The 27,031-nt window shown below is 33.4% G+C and overlaps 1 protein-coding gene across 1 annotated transcript in view; it reads right to left on the bottom strand.

Annotated features, from left to right (window-relative positions):
* Positions 1–567: 567 nt before the first annotated feature.
* Positions 568–27,031, bottom strand: part of LOC148281144 (delta(3,5)-Delta(2,4)-dienoyl-CoA isomerase, mitochondrial) — a 33,914-nt gene continuing 7,450 nt past the window's right edge. The window contains exons 2-8 of the mRNA XM_088227204.1: positions 14,033–14,183; positions 10,702–10,790; positions 8,886–9,093; positions 7,773–7,860; positions 5,703–5,815; positions 4,325–4,451; positions 568–1,902 (exon numbers count right to left, since the gene is read on the bottom strand). Of these exons, the coding sequence (XP_088083330.1) occupies positions 1,804–1,902; positions 4,325–4,451; positions 5,703–5,815; positions 7,773–7,860; positions 8,886–9,093; positions 10,702–10,790; positions 14,033–14,183 (875 nt within the window). The 3' untranslated portion in view covers positions 568–1,803. The remainder of the gene's footprint in view (positions 1,903–4,324; positions 4,452–5,702; positions 5,816–7,772; positions 7,861–8,885; positions 9,094–10,701; positions 10,791–14,032; positions 14,184–27,031) is intronic.

Here is a 27,031-nt window from a genome sequence, read left to right as displayed (position 1 = left end):
TCTATGATTTTCGGTATGAAAGAGTAAGTTTTGTCTAAAGTTTCTAGTTGGGATATTTTATATCACAACAGAAATGAATAACATTTCATAGAAGGAATATAGACATCTAGGCATTTACAGGGCTTATGACCTGTCATTGGCTGGTTTAAGTGGCCACTTTACACACTGCGTAATATTCACTATTCATCAACAGTTATGGATTAAATTCCAGTGTGTCAAATCATCAGAAGAAAACATCTTTCTTGGCTTTGAAACTTCCGAGCATGGAACAGGATTAGTTTCACACTGCTCAGGATAGGGAAGCTTTCTCCCAAGTGGTCGTCACCATCAGGGGGATCCGACATGAGGTAATCAGTCCTCCGCTGACCTTTAAAATCTTCATGCTCACCCTGCCACGAAACGAACCCAGGACCTCAAGAATGGTAGGTGAACGCTGAACGCGCTGACCACTACAAAACGAGGCAGACGTATCTCCCAACCGATTTTCACCCAACAGCCAAAAACGTAAAAAAAAAAACAAAAATTTAACTGCTGATGTGTAATGAAAACATAATTATAATAAAAGACTTTTATTTCACATTATTATTCAATAAAACAACATTATATATAAAACTCTGGAAACAAAACTGCAGGTTATAACAACAACTAGGTGACATTAAAATCAGCATTATTTGTGTAGATGTCTTTAAATTTGGTAAAAAGTCATATGAAAAAGAGCATTTTTAACATACAATGTTTTACTTATTGGTACATGTCCCTATCCACAAATCCTGGATGGAACATGCATTGTTATTAAACTAAGTAATTCTGGACAGTCAACTGATCCTGTCATAATTTTGTAAAGCAGTAGTTGGTCCGCAGTACATAAATATTAAAAGAACAAATAAATTTAATAAATTTGTGTTTTTAATGGGTGACTCAAAAACCCTGATTTTGATGTTACTAGTTGTAGTAATTACCCTGCAATATTGTAGTAAAAAAGTATAAATTAAAAGATTATTACTTAGTAAACATTATTAATATGCCTAATTCTTGAACCCATATCATCTGTGTGAAATGTAAATACGTATTTAGGTACTGAAATTACTAATGATAAAAATTATAGTACCGAGATTAGAGTCGGCTATCAGCAGCAAATGGGTGTTATTATGGCTTGTTTAAACATCAGGGATCCAAATTTCTCACTAGAAAAACTAAGACCATTATTTACAAAACTCTCCTCAGACCGGTCATTGAATATGGTGCCTAATGCTGGGTTATGACCAAAAGAGATGTAAACATGGTATTAGTATTTGAAAGAAAAATATTAAGGTAGATATTTGGTGCTGTCAACTAAAACGGAGAGTGGAAGAGACGGTTTAATCATGAATTAGAGGGACTGTATGGCGAACCCAACATTGCACAATTCATCAATCCAAGAAGATTATAATGGTCGGGCATGTGCACAGAACGAATGATAACCGTACCCCAAAAAAAATATTTATACCACTCCGGAAGACAGACGAAGCAGAGGCAGACCAAAATTAAGATGGCTGGATAATGTGGAAAGTGACATTAGAGTGATGGGCCTGACGAACTGAGAAGAGCCGCGGGGTGCAGGGAGGAATGGAGACATATTCTGGAGGAGGCCAGGACCCACAACGGGCTGCAGCGCCACTGATGAAGATGATGTATTGCAGTATCACCTTGCTATCAAACGTTGATTATTTCTTTTTAAATAATAATTTCACCACCACAAATTTTTTTTACCGCCCTTTAATTAAACATATTTTACACTTATAATTAATATTTGTCAATCAGTTCTTATAGTTTAGCGAATACAGGTTTTTCTCCTTTCATTGCTTGAGCCATACAAGCATTGACAAAGTCCTCACTCTGCAGCTTAGTTTGGTTAATAAGCGCCTGAAAAAAATACAAAATATATTAGAAAATCATCCAATCTTAAAGGATAACCCACAGGACTCACTTAGAAAGATTTTTATTTGTTTATTTTTACATACATATATTATTTACATAGAAATATAATTACAAAAATACACTTTAGAAAAATATATCTTAAAATTAAGCTATAACATGAATAGGAAAAAATGCCCACAAAGACTACAGCATCTGAGCGTGGGCCATTCATTTTTTTATCATTAAAAAGTTTACAGCACATATATATGGTATTACATAACCATGAAAAGAAAAGAAAAATAAAGAAAAAACCAAATTAACATATGCTGATATTACGAAAATATGATTTAATTGCAGGATGCATTTATTTTTTATTTTTATGTTTTTTTAAACAATGTGTCTATCTGTTCCTTCCATGCTGTTGGGAAATGTTCGGGAAACAAGATTTTGAGATTGTGCGATTTCTAAAACATCCAAATGAGAATAATTTCAACCTATAAAGAACTTTTAATGTGGAATAATATTTTATTTTATTTTATTGGGTAAACAAACAGTCTGTACAAAAATCTTGTAAATTTCTTTGTACATTAATGCAGGACACTCATGCACACACCAAAAAAAATGTTTATTTATAAGACGATAATTTAAATTACGTTAAATATAACAAATATGTAATGTAAAAGATAAGAAGTGAAAAATATGTATATGATAATAAAATTAATATTATGTATCTTTTTTGACTGATACCGTGTACGTTGGATTTGATCCGACGTTTCGGCTACCATTGCAGGAGCCATCTTCAGGGAAACTGTGTGTTTTATAGAGAAATGTATGTGTTTATGTACTAGTAATTTGTACGGTGTCACAGTCAGAAGTAGGCACATTTCTAGTTTTGTAGGAAAGAATAATTATGTTTATGTACTAGTAATTTGTACTGTGTCGCAGCCGGCAGTAGGCACATTTCTATTCGTTTTGTCATATGTAGTGCTGGGAACCATGTTGAATTTTATTTAAGCCCGTCGTCTTTGTTTTATATTATTTGGATGTCTGTGTATTCAATTGCCTCTTTTATTATTCGTGCACTATAATTACTAGGTTTATGTAGAATTTTAATTACTAGTACATAAACACATACATTTCTCTATAAAACACACAGTTTTCCCTGAAGATGGCTCCTGCAATGGTAGCCGAAACGTCGGATCAAATCCAAAATACACGTATCACCCAAAAACATACATAATATTGATAACAGTGACCGCGAAAACCTTCGCACCTATTTAAATAATAAAATTAGTTAAATGTCTACTTCTCTAAATATTTCTATGATTTTTGACTTAAATTTACATACATTGTTATAAACAATATCAGCCTAGGTAAATCTATTGTAATATTGCTCGCATATTCTAGGTATTGTAGATTGAACAATGTTTGAGTATGTCCAAATGCTTGCAAACTGGCTGGATTTCCTCCGTAGGGAGTTATTCATATTTAAATTTATTGCAACAGAGAGGGAAAACATTATTGAGATGGGAACATGGGAGTCTAGGCATTAACAGGGCTGTCATTGGCTGGTTTAAGTGGCCACTTTACACAAATAAGTGTTGAACAGACTTCATGAACTCGGCAATAGTTATTCCCACATATCTGATATATTTAGTGTAGGGTATTGTTCATATAGAACAAACCTTTTGAACTTTTTCAAAGATGGTGAATGGTAATTATATTTATTTATTCATGCATTTCATAATATATATATACAGTTTTTTGCTCACTTTGCCTAGCTGTGTGAAACAGTACTTATGATTTTCTTGTTATTTTACTGTAGAATGTTTTATTATTTAAACTTTCTACTGAATATGCTGTATGATTTTAAGGTTATTTTTTAAATATAAATCTTGTATAATTTTTGGTTTAATTTTTTTTTATAAATCTCGGGTATAAGGAAATTCATGTTTTTTTTTTTTTTTAATATATATTAAGCCAAATATGTTAATATTATAAATGTTTGTAAAAGGCAGATTTGCCGTTTATTTTTATAAAATAAAAATAAATAAAATAAATTAGTGTACTATATTTTGAACATCTTCAGCCCAGTGGCGGGATTTTTCTCTTAGAGTAAACTTTTATGATATTTTCAATTATGGATCAACTCCTTAACCGACTTGATAAATCTGATGCCACATAAAATGCAACATTTATATTCTAATACTATAACCATCATTAAATGTATAAATTGCTATAATTTTTTTGGTTGTGAGTGGGCTATTAAAATTAAAATACAATTAATAAATTAATTTAATTTGATTGATTAATGAGGCTTAAATGTGTTAAATTAGTAGTGGGGAAGGAGGTGGGACATGCACAAACACAGGTTGTTCTTACGTTGAGTCGAGAATACTAACAGGAGTGTAACAAAAAGTATAGTTACCATATACTCTAATCCTTCTTGATTTGTGTGGTCTAGAGAATAGATGAGCGACTTTTTAGTCATTTGTACTGCAACAGGACTCTTCAGGGAAATGTCTTCCGCTAATTCTAAGGCTCCTTTTAGCAAACTATAAAAACAAAAAAGCATATAAAATTTTGATGTTGCAAAATTTGTAAACAAAACTCAGTTCAAACACAGGCAGAATTTCGGAACTGCATTTTCACCATAAACTACATGTTAATATTGAACAATAATAATATGCAATATGTATATTTTTTGTGTGATCACGTGTAAGTTGTATTCATTCTAAAGTTTTGACTACCCTTGCAGGAGCCATCTTCATGGTAAACTGTGTTTTATAGAAAAATATGTATTATTGTTATCAAAAACATTTTCCACTTTGTGGTATGACATTTTACACTTATTTGTTTATAAATTTGTATAAACCACTTTAATTTTTTTATTACACTTCGACCGGTTTCGAGGTTACTACCTCATCGTCAGGAATTTAACTAACTTATAATTACACGCGTTGCTATTTATATAATAAAATATTGTATGAAAGAGACAGAAAATTGAAAATACTAATTTCAATAATAATTTTTCAGAATTCGCAAATCATCTTATATCCGAAAACCATGAATTTAATCAAGAAACGGGGTAGAAATTTTGCATGTCAATAAAAATGGTTTTCGTTTAGATAATTTAGAACGATTAGAAATTAGTAAAGCCATTAATCAAAAACTTCAAATAATAAATAATCAATTAAATTTAACTTCGAGTCCTCTTTTAAAACTATTCCCGTTATGATTTATTTTATCTTCTTTCTCTCTCTTTCTTTCAACTTTCTGTCTCTTTCATACAATATTTTATTATATAAATAGCAACGCGTGTAATTATAAGTTAGTTAAATTCCTGACGATGAGGTAGTAACCTCGAAACCGGTCGAAGTGTAATAAAAAAATAAATTAAAGTGGTTTATACAAATTTATAAACAAATAAGAAAAATATGTGTTTATGTACTGGTATTTTATACCATGTCGCAGTTGGCAAACTTACACGGGATCACCCAAAAAATATAAATATTGATATCAGCGACCGTGAAAACCTACGCACCAATAATAATATGCATTTGCAAAAACAGTAAAAGTAGTGCAAAAAGCGTGGTAAATATTAGCAAAATTGAGTGGCCACTTAAACCAGCCAATGAGAGGTCATAAGCCCTGTAAATGCGTAGACTTCCATATTCCAAAATGTTTTCCCTCTGCGGCAACAAATTATATGTGGCGTAATTTTATTCTACGAGAGAATGTGCAAAAATCAGTAGTATTTCAATTGAATTCAGTAGATTGCTCCCAAAATGCTGATTGGAACATACCTCTCTTTATCCACAAAGACTTTGCTAATAAGTCCACAGCTCAGAGCTTCGTCGGATTGGACTTTCCTTGCCGTGTAGCATAATTCTCTTACAAGAGACATATTTCCAATCACCTAAAATAAAAATAAAACATATTATTCATAAAAAAACTCACGTTGTAAAATTGAAAAACAGTAAACCCCCCTATAACGTACACTCGTATTAGGTTTTTTCTTATAACATTTGTGTCATTTTTTCCTGTAACGGTGGTCCCCCGTATAACGTAGAATACACAGTGTGCAAAGTGGCCATTTAAACCAGCCAATGACAGGTCATAAGCCCAATAATTGTCTAGACTTCCATATTCCCTTCTCAACAAATCTGTAACAAATTTAGATCTAAATAACTCCCTAGAGAGGAAATTCAGCCTGTCTGCAACCATTTGGACACACTGAAAACATTGTACATTCCCCCACTTAGGAAAAATCCTGTAAAAGGAAATTGAGTAGAGGATATCCTGCTTTGTAGTGAGCCAATTAGCGCATTTAGCATGGATGATTGCCCTGAGAGGGGGAGACTACACTTACGGAGAAATGGAGTCAATGTTAAAAATCTCAAGTCTACAAAAACGTAGAAATAACACTGACTCCATAAAGAAAATTGAAGCTAAGACATAAATTAAATAATAATTACTACTACCTCAAGACAAGATCCGGTCTATCTTAGTGATTTTTTAAATCTATAAAGACTTACACCAAAAAAGTCCAGTCCTAGTTTACAATACGACACAATCAGGAAATTGGTGCATGCAAGCCATAGTTTGTGCTGTTTTGATCAAGGAATAGCACAATATTTTTCGCAACCGGCGAATCGGAACATTGAATGCCACTTGTTCCAGTAACGGTAGTACATCAATTAAGCCATTCAGTAAATTAAACATAAATATGGAGTCAGTGTTATTTCTATGTTTTTGTAGACTTGAGATTTTGAACATTGACTCCATTTCTCCGTAAGTTTAGTCTCCCCTCTCGAGGCCAATCATCCATGCTACATTTCTTAGCAAACGATGTTGCACCGATTCGATATGATTTACTCGGCCGGTTCCTCTGTTATTGGTAGCGTCCGTCTATTCCTAACTGAAGGAATGTCTCGATCGGATATTAAAAAATGGCTTAAAATGCTCTTCTTGATGCTTGGCAATCGCGATGGGAATCTTCCCCTTCAGGGAGGGTTACCTTTATTTTTTCCTTCAATCCGCCAGCGCTTAAAATCTTCTTGGGTTATCCCCGATCACTGGACTACGCAGTTTTTTTCAGGTCATGGTAATTTCAATGAAAAACTGTTTGTTTTTAATATTGTTGATTTCCTTTGTGCCGCTGCGGATATCCAAATCAATCTTTTGAACACATTCTGTGGTCTTGTCCCTTTCCCCCTCTCTATGATTACCGAAAGGAGCTTCTCACTACTATCCTTGCCCTGTTATAGGTCCAGTCGGATATACAGATGTGGTGGCTTCCAAAAAGAATTTCAAGGCTTTTAAAAAGTTTTTGTAATAATTTCGGCGAATTGATCATGTCCAATCATTTATTCCCAGTCAGTGAAGAATTCACTTCCCTCTTTTCCCCAATCCAATGAAGTGCATATTATGTATTTCTGGATTATCTGTTTACCATATTATTTTTCTGGCTACTAGATATTTCTGGCTACCAGATTACAGAGAGCTCCTTCAGGCAGCTTTTCTCATTCGGCAACGTGTATTTGGTCACCGCTCAGATGCGGTGTGTGGTACGTGGTGTGCAAAGTGCAAGGCGGCCTCCGTGGTTAAGTGGTCAAGACGCTTGACTCACACACGGAAGGTTCCGGGTTCAATTCCCGGTGAGAACACAAAAAAATAAATGTGATTTTTCTCAAGCCTGGGTGTTCTGTGATGTAATTCACAACTGTAATTGGGCCTCCTGGCCTGTTGTTGTACAAAAAAAATAAAAATTGAATAAGTGTGTTAAAGGTTCTGGGTTAAATTTCCCAGCAAGGTTGACGTGGTGCATTTATTTAATAGGAAGGTTTTCACTGAATATTTCATTTTGAACATACCTTGGGTAGTCTTTGAAGAGTGCCTACATCGGCCGCCATTCCAATATCTACCTCTTTAACTTGGAACCACGCGTCCTTTGTGCAGTATCTAAAGTACAAATCAAAATATTTAATTTTTAAATTCCTAAATTCATTTAGTAATGGACATTTTTTTTATAAACTACAGTAAAACCTCGTTTTTACGTTCCTCGATTTTACGTTTTCCCGCTTTTTACACCGAAATATTTAGGTCCCATTTTTTTCCATACATTCTCATTCAATTTCCCCCCAATTAACGTTTTTTACGTTTTTCATAACCCCGGTTTTGGTGACATGCAGTTGACGCATGTTTAGGAAGAATAAAGTCTTTACATCAATAAATAACGATGCAGAAAGTTAAAAAAATTTGTAATAGAAATATTATTTGCTGTTATACACACATAATGTGAAAAGGAAATAGTTTAAACAGTTATCATAAAAGTATGAAACAGTCCGCGGTGTAAATGACAGTTGAAATTTTGTGGTGCCATACTAAAAAAAGTGATACCATATAAATAAAATTTCTCAATATTTAGGGCAAAAATCGTTATATACATTTTATGCAAATTCAAATTTTTATTTTCGTGTTTTTAAGGTTAAGTATGTAATTTTTAAAGTTCAATAAAAAATAACACATTGCAGTTTTGTTTGAAAAATTACAAAATATTTTTAATTAAATCATTGGTAAATATTAATAATCCCCAATTAGGACATTTCTCACAATTTTTCTGCAGTATATTTAGTATGGCCTTGTACAACAATGAAATTTAATTTTTTTCATACATTTTTCATTTCCTCACTTCAAAGTTTTCCTCAGTTTTACACTTTTTTTGTTGCTCCCTTGAAAAACGTAAAGCAGGGGTTTTACTGTAGTATTTTATTTCGTGTAAAATTTTATTTAACTGTGCATTTGAACTGAACAAAATTTACAAATAAACAAAAGAAAAAATAAATGAAAAATGCATCTTTTGAATAATAATTTAGCGTTCATTAAAGCCAAAAAAATCATTGTTTTTGTAATGAGCGGATCTGAAAAGAAGCCACAAGACCTTTAAATTGGATCTGGGTAAGTGGATGGCCGATCGCCAGAATCACCTTATATCCGCTGCCGTGATCAAGTCCACCCCTGCTCCGACGCACGCGCTATGCACTGCCGTTATGACCGGCTTCACACAAGCCTCCAGTGTGCTGATGCTATCCTGGTATATTTTTATCATCTTGTACAGGTATTTGCTCTTCCTTGCAATGTCTTCGAACTCGGCGATCTCTTGTGCAGAAGACATCATATCTTTTAAATCAATGCCTAAAAAAACAAACAGAAACTAAATTAGATATACAAGATAAAAAAAAACCAGACCCCTTGGCATGTCATGCCTTTGATTGGTAAGTTTGTTCAATGAAAACACTCCCTAAAAAACCATTTGGTTTTGTCAATAAACAAATTACTTTTGAACATTTCACTTTAATTAACCGCGGTATCAATTTAATTTAACTCTCCTGCGTTTATTGCCCCTTTTACTCTCAGTTTGGCAAATGTAATGGAAGGCTTATGTTGGATATTATCATTCAGCCCATATTTTTTTATTCACAGACCAGGAGGCCTAATCACAGTCGTGAATAACAGTACAGAACACCCAGGCTTGACAAAAATAACACGAAAATCTTTGTGTTATCACCGGGAATCGAACCTGTTTTAACCACTGCAAGAACTATTTGACGATATGGAGGTGTTTCACATAAAAAAAGATTTAAAAAATAATATTTCCCTAGTAAATAATCAAATATCTTTTTAATGGCAGGCGCCATGGCGTAGTTGGTTAGACAGCCAACTGTGAAACTGAAGTCGCGGGTTTGATTCTCGCCAGTTGCAAGAAAAAAATCCAAGGAAGATTTTTTCTCAATTGGTCTGGGTGTTGTGGTGTATTTTTCATTACCTCCTTCCATATCCCCTCTATCCCACCTGCTGACAAGCCTCAAAATAGAGGCTTAGCGGGTTATTCCTTTAAAAAAAAAATTATAAAACCCACTTTTTGATTTAAAAATTAACCAATCGTGTAATATTCAACCACTTAGCCCCTCCCTTTAAATATTATTTACCTAATTTTAGTGCATATTCTGACATGGTGGTGTTTGCATTCCCTTTAACTCTGCATGTAATTTATGTATTTTTTCGAGTGTCCTGACGAAACCGGTAGACATAAAAAGTCGGTAAGTGATTAAATACTAAAATTTACTAACATAAATTAGTGATATAAAGTCATTTTACCATAAATCTGTACGTAGAACTAATATTGGCTCAATATATATGTTTGGCATACTAAATGGTATAATCAATGTGCCATCATTACTGGGACAGGTAAAATTCTTTACTCCGACTTGTAGGTTAAGAAACAATAAAGTACTATTCATCGATCAGCATAGAATAAACTATGGCTATAATTCTCCAATGACCTGTCTTTGTCGTATTGTTAACTCGAGACAAAATCTGGACTCTTTTAGTTTAAGTCTCGATGTCCCTTATGTTTTTCAATGCTTCTGTTCTTATTTTTTATTGCTTTTAACTGTTCTTATATTGTAATATTTATCCCTACGAATTGTATAAATTGACAATGTCCGTAAATAAATAATGAGTTCAGTAAACTGCAGTTTTAGGGTTAAGAATAATAAAACAACAAATCTACTACACAAAAATTACAAACACAAATAAATTAGAGGCAAAAAAGTCGAAATAATTAGGCCAATAGAAAAAAATCTGATTTTAAAAAAAAAAAACTTAAATATGCAATATCTTGAAAACGGTTAAGTTTGGGGGTATGGTGTTTCATAGTCAAATCTGTCAGGAATGATGGAAACTACAATACCTTAAAGGATCTAGGTCGACTTAACCAGTAATCCTGTATATTTGAATTACCTGCTGTAAAATGCTTTCCTGAACCAGACAGGACCACGACACGACAGTCAGGGTTCTCATTTAATTCACTGAAACATTGGCCCAGCTCACTGAAAGGATAAGGAATATATTTATTTTTGCATTATACATTATTTTTTTATTTAGAATAATGTTCTCTCATTGGAATACCCGTACCGTGAGAAATGAAAGAAAAAAAATGTATTGTGCGGTAGGTTTGTTGCTCATCCGTTCATTAAATCGACTTGAAGGGAAACTAATATGAATACAGCGGGATAATAAGGTTCAAATTGCTTTTTTTCAAAACATTCAGAATAATGATATAACAGTCAACTCTACTATACCACCGTTTACATATAATGCGAAGAAAAAATTACGAAAAACCCTCCTGTAATGCGGTTTTTAACGCATTTTCATACAAGACAACATTGCAACAACGTAAATGACTTGAAAAGTTTATCTATTGCGTTTACCTGCACGTTGTTCAATCGGGAAGAACATATTGAAATTTTCACTTACGCCATTCTCTGGGGTTTTCACAATATTTTTTTTCAATTTCGAGTGGGTGATGTCAGATAAGTTAAAACCTTAAATTATAAACATGACTACTAACAAGCAGAAGTGTTTCAATTCGCGTTAAAGTGGCAATTGTTTGTAAAATAGAACGTGGCGCGAAATAAGTTGAATCTATCCTTACTGCATTGTCAACATTGTGAAAAAATACAAATGGTCATTTATTTTAATTTAAGTTTAGAAACTTGTATGTTTGTCAGCAAATATAAACCAACTAATACCAATTTCGGACAAAGGGATTTTGAGTTTTATTAAATTAAAATCTATAACCTACCTACACTATCTATTAAAACAATTAGTAACGAGAAAATGTTCAAAAAGGCTGTAAAAAAATGGATAGTGGAGCTGGGTAGAAGTAAAATGGATTGTGTCATTCGCCCAAACCAATATCGAATCAACTGCTCCACAAATGTATAGCTTATGTTATGTTTTTGTTCTTTCATTGTGCGTTTTGTAATATAAATAATACAGATGTTCATAAATTAGTTGTAAACATAAATACGTAGTGTTTAAAACTGTCTGAACATTTTGTTAATTATCTCTGTTTATTAAGTCTTCATTATACATTCTCACGGGTAACCCCAGCGAGGTCATGTTATTTTTATTATTAATCATAGTTTATAATGGAAAAAATATTAATAAATAAAATGAATAAATAAATATTATAATTTTTAATAGTGACAATATGCAATGTCGATTGGATTTAAAAAACCTTTCTCTGGTGTAACGAGTGATGCTTATAACAAGCAAATTCAGTCAGTCCCGTCTTCCTCGTAATAACCAAATTCAACTGTGTTAATATTGATTTGTATTAATTCCGATGTATGATTCAGGCTTTTGCCGATGATGGATGTATTTTGATTGAGGGCAATAGCCGCAGATCTCTGGAGGGTGACGCAGCTAATGCATTAAATAAAGTATCCGATTGGGGTATTCGAAATAAATTAAGTTTTGCTCCTCAAAAAACTCAATTCTCACTTTTAAAAGGTAATTTTGTGTGTCCTCCTTCAATCAAATTTATGGGCACTTCTATTCGAGCGTCAAATTCGGTTTCAAACCTTGGTGTAATCCTTGAAAGAAATTTGTCCTACACTTCCCATGCTAGGAAAGCCGTACATTTGGGAAAGATGGCTTTCCATAAAGTTGCACGCTTGGCCAGAGCCAGCTGGGGATTGTCTTTTGAAACTTCAACGGTCTATTATAAATCCATTTTCCTAGGTATCGTATGCTATGCAGCAGGCTGTTGGACACACCGATGAGAGTTGCAATATTTCAGGCGAATTATTTTAAGCGGACAAAGGCAACCTCTTCTGGCTCTTTCTAGAGCATATAGGACATGCTCAATGGATGCACTCCCGGTTCTAACGGGCTTGTTTCCTTTAGATCTGGAGGTTCAGCGACGATCTGCAAATTTCCACCTAAAAAGAAGGCGTTCCTCTGTTATTGGTGGCGTCCGTCTACTCCCAACTGAACGAATGTCTCAATCAAATATTAGAAAAATGACTTTAAATGCTCTTCTTAATGCTTGGCAATCGCGATGGGAATCTTCCTCTTCAGGGAGGGTTACCTTTCTTTTTTTTCCTTCAATCCGTCAGCGCTTAGAATCTTCTTGGGTTATCCCCGATCACTGGACTACGCAGTTTTTATCAGGTCATGGTAAATTTAATCAAAAATTATTTGTTTTTAATATTGTTGACTCCCCTTCGTGCTGCTGCGGATATCCTAACCAATCTTCTGAACACATCATGTGGTCTTGTCCCTTTCCCCTTCTCTACGATTACCGAATGGAGCTTTTCGCTACTATCCGTGGCCCTGTTATAGGTCCTGTCGGATATACAGATCTGGTGGCTTCTAAAAAGAATTTCAAGGCTCTTTAAAAGTTTTGTTATCATTTCGGCAAATTGATCATGTCCAATCAATTTAATCCCAGTCAGTGAAGAATTCACTTCCCTCTCTTCTCAATCCAATGAGGTACATATTATCGGGGGCTTAGGGTCATAAGGGCGAAACTACAAAAAATGCTGTTTTGTGTTAAGTACTAATCTGATATCCAAACAAAATATCCTGTTAGTGACAAAAAGATGAAACTCATCCGATAAGTAGTTACCTAGATAAATTTGTGTGAAACTACAAATGAAGCGTTTTGTTTAAAGTCAGAAGAATAAAACACCTTTTACATCATTTTGTTAATTTACTAAGGTAAGCGCAAGTTAGGGTCATATAGACGAAAGCGTAGTTTCATATTTTTGTCTCTAAAACATTTTATGCTCTATTAACTGTATTTTTTATTTTCTTTATTTGTTACCCTTAAAAGACGGTATTATTTTTTGAAAACTGTTTTATCATTTATCTCAAAACTGTGTTTTTGTAGTTTCGCCCTTATGACCCTTAACCCCCGTAATGTACTTCTGGATTACTTTCTTTCAGCACAAAGATGCTAAGGCTACCAGATTTCAGAGAGCTCCTTCGGGCAGCTTTTCTCGTTTGACAACGAGCAAATTTTCCGTGTATGTGGGCACCGCCAAGGAGACTTATGTCCTCAGATGCGGTGTGCGGTATGTGGTGGGTAAGCTGTATTAATTCAGAGTTGCCTATGTCTTGGTTTCTGCATAACACGGCAGTGGTTTCTATATGATGAGGTACAAATAATCCGATGAGCATTAATTCAGGGTTCCATATTGTGCGGTTTTCATTATAACGCAGTATGAATTAATCGCGTTGAGGAGAGTTGGCTGTATCTATAATAATATATCAAACTTACAACCACATGGCTTTACTAAACGCGTTGAATTTGTCTGGTCGGTTGAGCTCGACATGGTACACAAAAGGTTTGGGAACTGTGATCGATAGTGTTTCAAAGTTTGAAGCTCCGGTAGCGGAAGACATGTTCTTAGCCAGCGTCACATGAACACCTGCAAATATGAAACAAAATATTCAAAAGAGCAAAAGAAAAAAGTTCATTTATTCGATATAATATATTACATACTTAGATCAGAAACCCGAAGAAGAAAAGCAGCCAGAAATGAAACCATTATTTGTTTAAATTTGGTAAGGTATTCAAAATAAAATAATATTATTGGATTAAATTCTGGTTTTATTTTTTTAATTATATACACGAGTGTACAATGTGACGCGTTTCGTCTCATTAGGACATAAATTTAATCATGGTCCTTAAAATATAGCTTGATTAGATGACAGTTGTCAGTAAAAGTGACAACATAACTTTGTAGTAACGTCTAAGGAGTGATTTATATTAACACACGAAAAATCATTCATATATATATTCTCCATTCTACAGGACTCATATTGACCGTATCGAGTCTGTCCAACACCGTTTTCTAAGAAAAGTGGCATGGTTGCTCGGATTACAAAGGGGTAATTATTCTTATTTTGAAATAGAGCAATCTCTTATCTGTCTTCAATGGAGAGACGTAGAACTGAGCCTTATATGCATTTTCAAAATACTTAATGCTTCAAGTGATGCCCCATCTCTGTTGCAATCAATTTCTTTTCATGTTCCCCCCAACCGTGTCACCAGAAGTCAAAATCTGCTATTTATAAAATCTTTTAAGAGCAACTTTGGTTTTTATGCCCCAATGTCCAGAATGTGTAGATTAGTCAATTCATCACACGACTTGGAATTTTTTGGGATAGATCTTCCGGATTTTTGTAGATCTCTTCGCGACTAAACAGTGTGGGATGAAGTTGGATTGGCATGGTTTAGCTCAAAGTTTTTGGTCTTTCGTTTTTTTGAATATATTGTATACTAATATTGTTTTGCCCTTGTTTGTCTTTGCTAAATAGTTTTATGTTCTTTTTGTTCAGTTTCTTGCATTTATGTTTCTTCATGTAACTGTTGTAATTGGCTTAGGCCGTATGTATATAATAAATAAATAAATAAATATCTGGCATGTCAATTTATTTTTTTAATACAATGCTTGACATATAAATCAACATAAATATATAAAATCATCTTTAAAACTAAAAATAAAACTAAAATAAACCTAATTATTAACGACATTCTTCTAAGGTTACATATATTTTCCAAAAACTTTAGAGGTGGGACAAATTAATCAATGTAAATTGATCGATTAAAAAAAATAATTCATTTAATGTTGTTCATGAAAAAAAGTATAAATGTCTTATTTTTTTATGAATAATTATCTTAAACACATTATAATAGGCTTCTTGCGTTTTTACTTCAATTTTCGGAAACAGAGCTTAATGTTTGCATGAAAAAACTGATAAAATCGATTTGATCAGTACATGATCAATGATCAGTAATTTCCCATCACTAGGGACATTAGTTAGGCAGCAGTCATTTTAATCAAGCTATATTTTAAGGTCTATAGTTTGCTAATGTCCCGAACTAAATATCATGGCAGTACAACTCACCGATGACATCTCATAACTTCACTACTTCTATTACCATCACGCCATTTAACCATAGGTGTAGGCAGAGAGGATGGACCGCCACACACGTCTATCCTGGCATACATTCCTAGCTGTTTCCACATTCATACATGCCCTTCGGTTCTGCCTGCTTTTGACATGACCAGACTTTGGTCTATCCGATCATGCCACGTCTTCCTTGGCCGTCCTCGTCCCATGTTGCGGTTCATCCTCGGCATATATACCTGTTTTATCATTCTTTCAACGTCCATTCATTCTACATGACCTAACCATCTCAGAATCCATCCCCTTTCTAAATCTTATCTATTATACCTGACTCAAATATACACTCTCGCCTGATTTCATCATTTGTAACCCTGTCATATATTGATTTCCCACACATTCGTCTAAGAGATCTCATTTTGACTGCGTTCACTCTGCTTTCATCATTCCTCTGCCAGTTACATGTTCACTTCCATACAAAAGTGTCTGGGATACAAAGTGTTGAGTCAGCAACCTGTCAGCATGTACTCTCGCTTCATTATAATTATTGAATTGGTAAACATTTCAGTATGATAAACATTTAATTAATTTATTTTGGACTTTTTCTATTTTATATTGGTGATTTTCATGGTACGGGGACCAGATTAAAGTTGCATGTTCAAGCCGACTTCTGACAAATGCGAAATACAACATTTGTACTACTACCACCACGCCATTTCCCCACAGGGGTAGGCAGAGAGAATGGACCGCCACACACGTCTATCCTGGCATACATTCCACATTAATACATCTTGTCATACATGCCCTTTGGTTCTGTCTGCTTTTGACATGACCAGACTTAAGATTTTGGTTTATCTGATCATGCCACGTCTTCCTCGGTCGTCCTCGTCTCACGTTGCCGTTCATTTTCGCCATATATACTTGTTTTACCTCCTGGGGGACTCTGTCAGCTGCGCATAGAGGAAAGTTGTTATAAATATTCCCAAGGAATACAAAATCTATGCAGATTGAGGAGGGGGGAGGAGGATGTATGGACAGAGGCCAACACGTCGTCCCCACCCCTCAGGATCCCCTCAATGCCTCGCCATCAATGTTTTCGCCATCTATACTTGTTTTACCATTCTTTCGTCGTCCATTCGTTCTACGTGACCAAACCATCTCAGAGACCCTTTCTGAATCTTATCAATTATACTTGACTCAGATTTACACTCTCGCCTGATTTCATAATTCGTAACCCTGTCATACATTGATTTCCCACACATTCGTCTAAGAGATCGCATTTCAACCGCGTTCACTCGGCACTATTCACTATTAGAAAATGGAATCAAGTTGGGGTAGAGTAGGTTTCGAACTACGGACCTTTGGTCTGTGAGTCCGAGACACTAGCCACAGGACCACAACCCGATTTTAGTGACTCTAGTAACAAAACCTAATAATTTGAATGCATCACCGGTAATAAAAGTTTTCTTTAGTTTTGGTGTACCGCGAATTTCCTTACAATCAAAAGTGCTCTTTGACATCAAAAAGGTTTAGAACCACTGGACTATTTTTTGTAATTTAACCTCTCGTTCTCTAAATTTGGAAAAAAAATTGACGCAACCGAACATCAAAAATATTTGAGCATATCCAAATATTTATAGACCGAAATATCTAAATTTATTGCACCAGGAAGAATAAGGAATAAATTAGACATTAAAACCTCTCTGCTAATATTTAAAAGTATTATCGTTCCCCACATTGATTATTGCTCCAGTATTTTATATTTAAGTAATGAAGGAGATCTAAAGATACTCCAAATAATACAAAACAAAGCGACGAGGATAATATTAAGATGTGGGAGACGAACAAAAGTTAGGAAATGACTCTACTTCTAGATATCATGACAATTGATCAAAGAATCAAATTCAATGTTGCTAATGAAATAAACTACTAAAAAACTATGAAGCAGCGCACTCTTGCAGAAATGGAAAAGGAGGAAGAGTATCCATACATATAGATAATCAACACGATTTTAAATTAGAAAATAGCGAAGCCTATAAGGAAAAAAACAATATCATTAAATTACAGGTAATAGACCCAAAACTCACAATATATGCAATTTACAGGCAACCTGTAAAAAATCAAATAAAAGAATACATCGACTACCTCGACCGAACACTAAATAGTCACGGAACTGAAAAAAGCATCATTATCGGAGACCTTAACATTAATTTACTAGACACACATAACGACGTTAAAGACTACATAAAAATGCTCAAAAGCAAAAACCTAAAAATTATCAACCGAAAAACTGACAAAGAATACACCAGAAAAAACCAACGAGGACAAAACTCAATAATAGATCATGTAATAACAAATATAAAACCAAAAGAGAAAATAGAAGTTTACCTTAAGCTAGGGTTTCCTAGGACAGCGGTGCCCGTATTTTAACGGCCGTTAAAATACGGGCACCGCTGTCCTAGGAAACCCTAGCTTTACCGACACCCCACTAAGTGACCACAGACAAATAGACATACAATTGAAAATACCACAAAACAATCCCAAAAAAAGCCCACAAAAGTATGCCTCTAAGAAAATTGACTATGCAAAACTTAAAGAAAACATAACAAAAATAACAAATCATCTCAACATTTAAAATTTTAAGGAACTACAAAAAATAATTCAAGAAAAAACGAGACAAAACACAAAAATCACCATTAAAAACTATACAACTTCAACTAAAGAAGGCTGGATGACAAAAGAAATATATGACAAAATTAAAACAAGAGACCAACTGTATAAAAAAATGCAATACTTTCCATCATTTACCCAACAATTTAAAATTCTGCAAGCAGAAGTTAGAAAAAACATAAAAAGAACGAAAAAAAAAACACTTTGCTAGTCGCATAAATGAAACTAATGGGAACAGTTACAAAATATGGAAAGAAATTAAAAACATTACCCAAGAAAATGATACCAAAAAAACTAACATACGAGTATCTAAATTAAAAAAAGAAAATGGTGAAGAGACTCAGAATGCAAAAGAAATACCCGACATAATAAACAACTATTACACAAACGTCGGAAAAGAACTAGCAAGCGCTATAGTAAATCAAAATACAACCAAAACAAATTTTAGAAAAATAGAATACGACGCAGAAATTTACTTAAGATATACGAGCAACAAAGAAATCAGCAAAATAATAAACGGGCTCAAAGACAACACATCACCTGGCCATGACGAAATAAAAGTTGTTACAGTCAAAAAAAATAAAGGAAGAAATAACCACGACAATAGTGAAATTAATAAATAAACATATGGCAGACGGAAGCTTTCCAGAAGTAATGAAATTAGCAAGAATAACACCAATTTACAAAGGAGGAGAAAAAAACTTAGCTTCTAACTACAGACCCATTGCAAACTTAACCATTTTAAGTAAAATATTTGAAAAAGTGCTACACAATCGATTATACCAACACCTCGAAAACCTTAATTTTATTGCAAAAGACCAATATGGATTTCAAAAAAGAAAGGGTACCTCCACAGCAATGACATCGGTTTGCAACTTTATACAAACCAAAATTGATAAAGGAAATACAGTGACTGCACTCATACTTGACTTCAAGAAGGCATTTGACACAATCCACATAGATACCCTTCTAGATAAACTACAACATACAGGAGTTAAGGGACAAGCTCTCAAAATATTTGAAAACTATCTACAAGGAAGAAAACAGTTTACGAAAATTAAAGAACACAAAAGTGAAATAACAACAATGCAATTCGGAGTACCTCAGGGATCAATATTAGGACCATTATTTTATATAATATACATTAACGACATAATACACAGTGACATAATGGGAAAAAAAACAATCTATGCGGACGACTTAGGAATTTTATATGAAAACAAAAATGACATTGAAACGACTAAAACCATTAACAATGACGTGCAAAAACTATTAGAATGGACAAACAAAAACTTCTTAACACTAAATGCCAAGAAATGCAATAAATGCATTTCGAAACACAAAAGAAGAACCATAACATGAACATAAAAATAAACAACGAAACTCTTAAAGAACTAGAACATGTGACTTACCTAGGACTCACAATGGACAGACAATTAAAATGGACAAAACACATAGACGGACTCACTAAAGTAATGGCATCACTACATAGCCTCTTCTACAAAATTAAAGATTTTATACCGAGAAAGGAAAAAATTATGATGTACGAAGCCTATGTCAAAAGTAAATTGAGTTACATGATCGCCTTCTGGGGAACTGGTAACAAGACAGACATAACAAGAATACAAAGGCAACAAAATAAAATTCTTAAACTAACATACAACCTACCCTACCTGACCTCTACGACTGAACTGTACAAAAAAACACACTAGTTTGACATAAACTACTTGACTAAAATTGAGACTTTAAAAATTGTGCACAAAATAACACTGGGAAACATACAAGACGACAACATAATATTAGTCAAAAATGCTGACATACACAAATATAACACCACAAAACAACAACACTATCATATTGAAAAAGCAAAGACAAACACAGGACAGTCAAAAATACTATATAATGGACTTAAACACTACAACGACCTACCTTACTAGTTGAAAACTTTTACTGGAGACAAATTTAAAATCAATCTGAAAAAGCACATCATGACTGAACTAACTAGACTAGACGAGACATAAAATGACTAGACAATATTAAATTTCTAATGTAACTTTAACGGGTTTTTTAAAATTGTAAATAAATAAAAAAAACAAAATTATTAATGGAATAGTCCCGAGATATTTTCAAAATAAACTAAAAAATAATGAGTTCTTTCATAGAAACTATGCAACAAGAGGATCTAAAAATATAAGACTGGAAAAGAAATCAAAAGCTATGTCCCAGAACTGCCGCATGTACAAGGGAATACAATTATTTGAGGAAATGCCAGAAAACGTAAAAAGTGAAATAAATGTAAATATTTTTAAAATTAAATGTAAAAGGTATTTATGTGAAAAATATTGGGTAATATTTAGTGTAAATAGTGAATATAATTAATGAAAATGTACATATGAAACAGTTAATATTATAAATTAGGATATTAAGTGTATAAAAGTAATAAATAATGTCAGAATAAGTATAGATGTAAATATTGTGTTGTAAATATATATTAGACTATGTTATAAATAACATTTTCGACAAGGGAATGTGTGAGTCTAGACATTTACAGGGCTTCTACCTGCCATTGGCTGGTTTAAGTGGCTCTTTTACAGCCAACAACAGGTCATAAGCCGTGCGAATGCGTAGACTTACTGTGTAAACATTTCCTCCCCTAAAATGTGTAGCGGCCACTTAGACCAGTCAACGGCAGGTCATATTTATTTATACTTTTACATTGTTTGTATTCTTATATAGGGGGTGAAATCTAGGCTTTTGAATACAGACGTTTGGACAAACTCAAAATATTATTTAAAGAACACCTTTTACAAAGTCTGTTTTCTTTTATTTAATAGAATATTAAAATTGTAAATATTATAATTATTTTAATATATGTAATAAAAAATTAAGTATGTCTTTTATTCAACAATATTTTGAATGCATTATGTTAACTGCATCAGGGCTGGTATTCCAAACGAAATTATAGTGCGGTATAGCGCGTTTTTACGTACTAAATACGGATTATAGCACGCTGTAAACGCGTTCAGAATACCAGCCCAGGGGTGGTATCCTGAACCACTCTTGTGGCACGAGAGAGCAGTGTTTTCATACAAAACAAACGAGAAAAACTGTTTTAAAAACTAAGATAAACAAAAATATTATATTTAAATGAGAAAGTATTATGTTGTGTGAGCGACAAAATAATAAAGACTTGGTGATCAAAGTCAACCCTTTGAAGTAGGGTTACTTTGATACATCATGATTTTATGTGTTAGTTTTGAATATTTTTAAAATTTATTTTTTTGTTTATCTAGATAAAAAATATAAGTAAACAATATTACTGCTAAATACTCCGTGTGTGAGTCAAGCGTCTCGACCACTACACCACGGAGGCTGCCAAATCCATGGGCAATTTTTTTATTTATTTATTGTCTCAAAAAATGTGTAACAGTTTATTTGAGGCATAAGTCCCAACTCAGTGCGACTAAAAGTTAGTGCTGCGTGAGTTGGGACGAGTAATCAGATATACGAGTATATCACCCAAAATGTTATGTATTTGGCCTGGGCCGATTACAATACTTACATGAAGAAACATACATACAAGAAACTGAACAAAAATATCATTAAACTATGTTGCAAAGACAAACAAGGGCAATAAAATAACACTATAGAATAATATATATACAAATACACAATGAATATACAAGAATACAAGAAACATACAAGAAACTGTTTTTTTATGAAACTATCAAGTTTTATTTACTGCACAACATAATTTTATTTACTACATATATTATAAACTTGGCAATCTTGAATAAATTTATTATACTAAATTTAGGTTCTGATCTTTAAGTCAGTTTTGCCTGGAATATTCAATGCGTTCAAATATTTATGTTGCTGTGCTATGAGTTTTAAAATTGTGGTAATAAAATAAATGCGGTCTTCTACACTAATCTTGCTTTTTAATTAGTATTAAATACTTGCGCAGAGTTGTGCAAAAGTTATTTATTATTTCATGAACTTACATTGAATAAAAAAATATTGCTAAATGAATTATTTTACAAGTTTTCAATAATTATTTTCGATAATAAATAATCTATGAAAAAATGACAAATTAATCAGTGATTTACGATGTATATTGTTGAATCAAATGAAGCATTTATCAAAAACGTGAAAAAACTGTTTAAAATATTCACAATATAAAAAAGACAAGAAAAGCACAAAAAAAATATCAATAATCCTTAAATCTAATAATAATTTAAAGGTCTGACATACTGCTGTCTTCTGCTTGTCTGTAATTGATTTCGCCATCCCTGATGATGCGATGCACCCACTCACTTTCTTTAGTAACTATTTTTAATAAATCGCGCCCGGAATAAATTAATAATTATTTTTATAACACAAATTAATCAAAAATAGCAAAGGGTAATTATTTTTACTGTCACTTTTATTAAACCGACATTATGATTTTTAATTTCAATCAAATCCAACCAACACTCACTTTGAACACTCCCGAGATTTAAAAATAATTATTATTGTGCAAAAATATTTTTTTAAAAACGCCAGAATTATCTTTGGCAGGCCATGTGGTGAATGGCTAAGACGCTTGCTTAACGTACTGAATTTTCGGGTTCGATTTCGAGCCAGGTCACAATTACATTTCTTTAAGCCTTGCATTTACAAACCGCTCCCGAAAATAAATGCACTTTATTTTTAAAACCACATTTTTAGAAAACGCGAGGGGGCAATTGTTTTTATTTTTACTGATTAAACCGATTTAAGTTTGTTTTACTATTAATTACACTTTGTTACACTCGACATTGGACAAGTTCCAATTCGGCCCATCTCTACACAGGACTGTTAGTCCCGCGGAGTTGGGACTTATGTCTCAAATAATGTACAATACTTATGTACGTAAATAAATAATTAAAATAACAAAACCGCCGATTTGGCGGACAACGTGGTCTAACGGCTAAGACGATGCCTCATTCACGTTTGTGTATTCGGGGTTCGATTCCCGATTCTTTAAAACAGTAGGATTGTTACAATTACTAACACGACACTGCTCACTTCACTTACTAACACAAAAAAAAAACATTTTTAAAACGGTAGGATGTTACGCTGGATTTTAATAGTAAAATTTGAACAATTTATTTTTAAAGAGAAAAATTGCCAACCCAGTACACCACTTTTTATACGAACATCAGCAACCATATGCTTATTATTATTAAATGAATTAAAAAAATATTCGCTAAACCACCAACTTTTTGTTAAAAAACCTTTGCAAAATATTTTTACACGCGTGCGGCGCGATCGAATTTTCGAGAAGAACTGACCACAAATTACAATCTTTGTGTGAAAATGTTTTTTCTCTGACTTTATTTCTTACCTTTTCGCGCTATTTCACTCTGTCTGTCAAAAAAAAATAAAAACTGAAACTCGACAGCCATAAATCAAAAAAAAAAAAAAATGAAATTTCTTCTTAAGAAGAAGAAGAAACTCGACAGCCATAAATCAAAAAAAAAAAAAAAATGAAATCTCAAATGTCAAAATGAAACGCTTTAAACAAAGGTTTAATTACATTTTATCAACTACTTAAAATTTAATTTATTAGTAATATTTTTTCACAATATGGGCTGGTGTGCGTATTTAATACCCCTTTCCTTAAGTTATCCACATTTTTTCAATTTTTCAAATGAATTGATGAATGAAAAATGCCTTATACATTGGTAAAATTGATTTATTACGATTTATTTTTAAAAACACATTATATGGAGCAAACACAATTGTCATTCAATATTTATTTTATATTAAAGAAAATTGTACATAGGTTCGATAATTAATTAATCAGTAATTCGGTAAAACAGCGATGACCTAATTAAATCATAAAAAATAATTATAAACACAGTTTGATATTCGCGGGATTCACTGCTTGAGAATCACCGAGATTCTGTTTACACTCAATGGATGAGATTTACGACCGCGCACCGGACTTCGACAAAGGGACAAACATCTGGTGTTAAGATTATGCTCGGGCACTGGCTTCATAGGAATGGTTGATAAAACTTCCTAGCAAATCAAGTACGGAAGGGCTCAAATAAAAGCGCACAGGGTAAGGGTTTAACCCATTAGAGGGTGAAAGCGCTAATTGGTCAAAATAAATAAGTGTAAGTGTACCAAGTATTTTTCAAATTAATAACTTATATGTAAATATAAGTTATTACATCAATAAACCTAAAAAGTCCAGATCTTGTCTTGAGTTAACAATATGACGAAGACGGGCCATTGGAGAATTAAGGCCATAGTGTGTTCTATGCTGATTGATGAATAGTACTTCATTGTTTCTCAACCTATGATTCCAAATATGGAATTTTACTTGTCCCAGTAATGATGGCAACCCACTCGACCCCAACTCATTTCCATTTTCTAATAGTGAGTTATTTACAACTCGTTGAAAATGCCCCTCAAAATGAAATATTTGGGTAAATCATAATAACGCAAATATTTCATTTGAATAAAAAATCATGCATAACTTAAACCATTTTTCAATATAATTAGATGAAATTTGACATTTTATCACGCCATAGAGCTTTATTTATTTATTAAAGTAGAAAGACACAATGTTATATAGTAGACTTGGTGGGAGTAGAAGCGGGAGAGGTGTTTATAATTGAATTTGATTCAGTGATCGTATGAAAGAAGACAACTTGTTATCAAAGAAATCAAGAGGTATGTTTGTTGGCAGACCTAAGAAGTCTGGACATAGGGGAATGAAAACCGTAATTAGTTCTATGATTATCGGTATGAAAAAGTAAGTTTTGTCTGAGGTTTCTAGTTGGGATTTTAAATTTTATTGAGCTCAGTAGTTCAGGCGCATCAAAGAGAGGGTTGAGAATTTTAAAACAGGACTAGAAAGTCGGATTTATTTAGACGGTCTTGAAGAGAAGATATATTTAAGCTAGTTTCTTACTCGTTACATGTATATTGGTCTCTGGATAAGCCCAAACTCCGGCCTATCTTTCTTAAAAATCAAAGTTGAACTGATTACACACCGTAAACTGGGACAGTCATTTATCCCAGGTTAAATAAAGTGGTATCTAAAAAAGCAGCGGTCAAATCCACATGTAAGCGTATTTTTTGCATTGATTCGCAAGTTTTGAAACCCTCAAACCCCTGAACTGTAAAATAACAGATCTTTCTTCTTGTGTTAGTTTTATAAACAATGCTAATGCCTATTTGCTGAAAACACTCTAGTTTCGGATTGCTCGTGAGAAGTTGACACAGAGCCATCACTCCTGGGGCAGCTTTGGTAAAGTGGTGGGTAATCGGTTGCTCGTCCTGACCATTTATTTCTCCCGAGTTCGATTACTTGTCTTGTCCGAATACTTGTGTATAAAGTATAATTGAAACGTGCGCCCGAAATGGGTACCTATGATTTTTTTGCACATGAATCGCTATCTCGGCCCCACAACATTACTCCTCTAACATCGCTGCTGACCGGCTACCCCTGCGCGCCCCATCCCCCGCGGAGGCCTGAAGGAAAACATCCCCACCAGAATAGTCACCAAAGTTCGCCTATAAAAGGTCGTGCACCCGCTATAGAAGGCAGAGTTATTTATCTCAGCTATCATACCGCTTTCGTGTATTTTGGAACAGTCATGGTACAAGATATTTGCTTTCGAACCGGGAGTTCATCTCCTCAGCTATCAGACCGCTTTCATGTATTTTGGAACAGTCCCGGTACTGGGAGATGGCTCTCAGCACTCCAGAAGGGTTGATCCCACGGAGGTTTGACTAAGCTACAAGCAGCCGCTTTCATGCATTTTGGAACAGCTCATGTACTTAGTCAGCTTCCTAAGATTATTCTTGAGGGAAATTCAAGTAATGAGTTGCATAATACTCGCTAAGCAATGAATACGAATGTGCGTTTTTATTTAAGCCCTTCCGTACTTGATTTGCTAGGAAGTTTTATCAACCATTCCTATGAAGCCAGTGCCCGAGCATAATCTTAACACCAGATGTTTGTCCCTTAGTCGAAGTCCGGTGCGCAATGCGAATCTCATCCATCGAGTGTAAACAGAATCCCAGTGATTCTCAAGCAGTGAACCCCGCGAATATCAAACTGTGTTTATAATTATTTTTTATGATTTAATTAGGTCATCGCTGTTTTACCGAATTACTGATTAATTAATTATCGAACCTATGTACAATTTTCTTTAATATAAAATAAATATTGAATGACAATTGTGTTTGCTCCATATAATGTGTTTTTAAAAATAAATCAATTTTACTAATGTAATAAGGCATTTTTCATTCATCGATTCATTTGAAAAATTGAAAAAATGTGGATAACTTAAGGAAAGGGGTATTAAATACGCACACCAGCCCATATTGTGAAAAAATATTACTAATAAATTAAATTTTAAGTAGTTGATAAAATGTAATTAAACCTTTGTTTAAAACGTTTCATTTTGACATTTGAGATTTCATTTTTTTTTTTTTTGATTTATGGCTGTCGAGTTTCTTCTTCTTCTTAAGAAGAGATTTCATTTTTTTTTTTTTTTGATTTATGGCTGTCGAGTTTCTTCTTCTTCTTAAGAAGAAATTTCATTTTATTTTTTTTTTTGATTTATGGCTGTCGAGTTTAGGTTTTTATTTTTTTTGACAGACAGAGTGAAATAGCGCGAAAAGGTAAGAAATAAAGTCAGAGAAAAAA

The sequence above is a fragment of the Micrasema longulum genome, unplaced genomic scaffold (genome assembly GCF_059751315.1).
Source record: "Micrasema longulum isolate JH-2025_06_02 unplaced genomic scaffold, ASM5975131v1 h1tg000493l, whole genome shotgun sequence".
Classification (NCBI taxonomy): Eukaryota; Metazoa; Arthropoda; class Insecta; order Trichoptera; family Brachycentridae; genus Micrasema; species Micrasema longulum.
The sequence above is the reverse complement of the archived record's forward strand: the minus strand, read 5'-3'. Positions and strand labels throughout refer to the sequence as shown.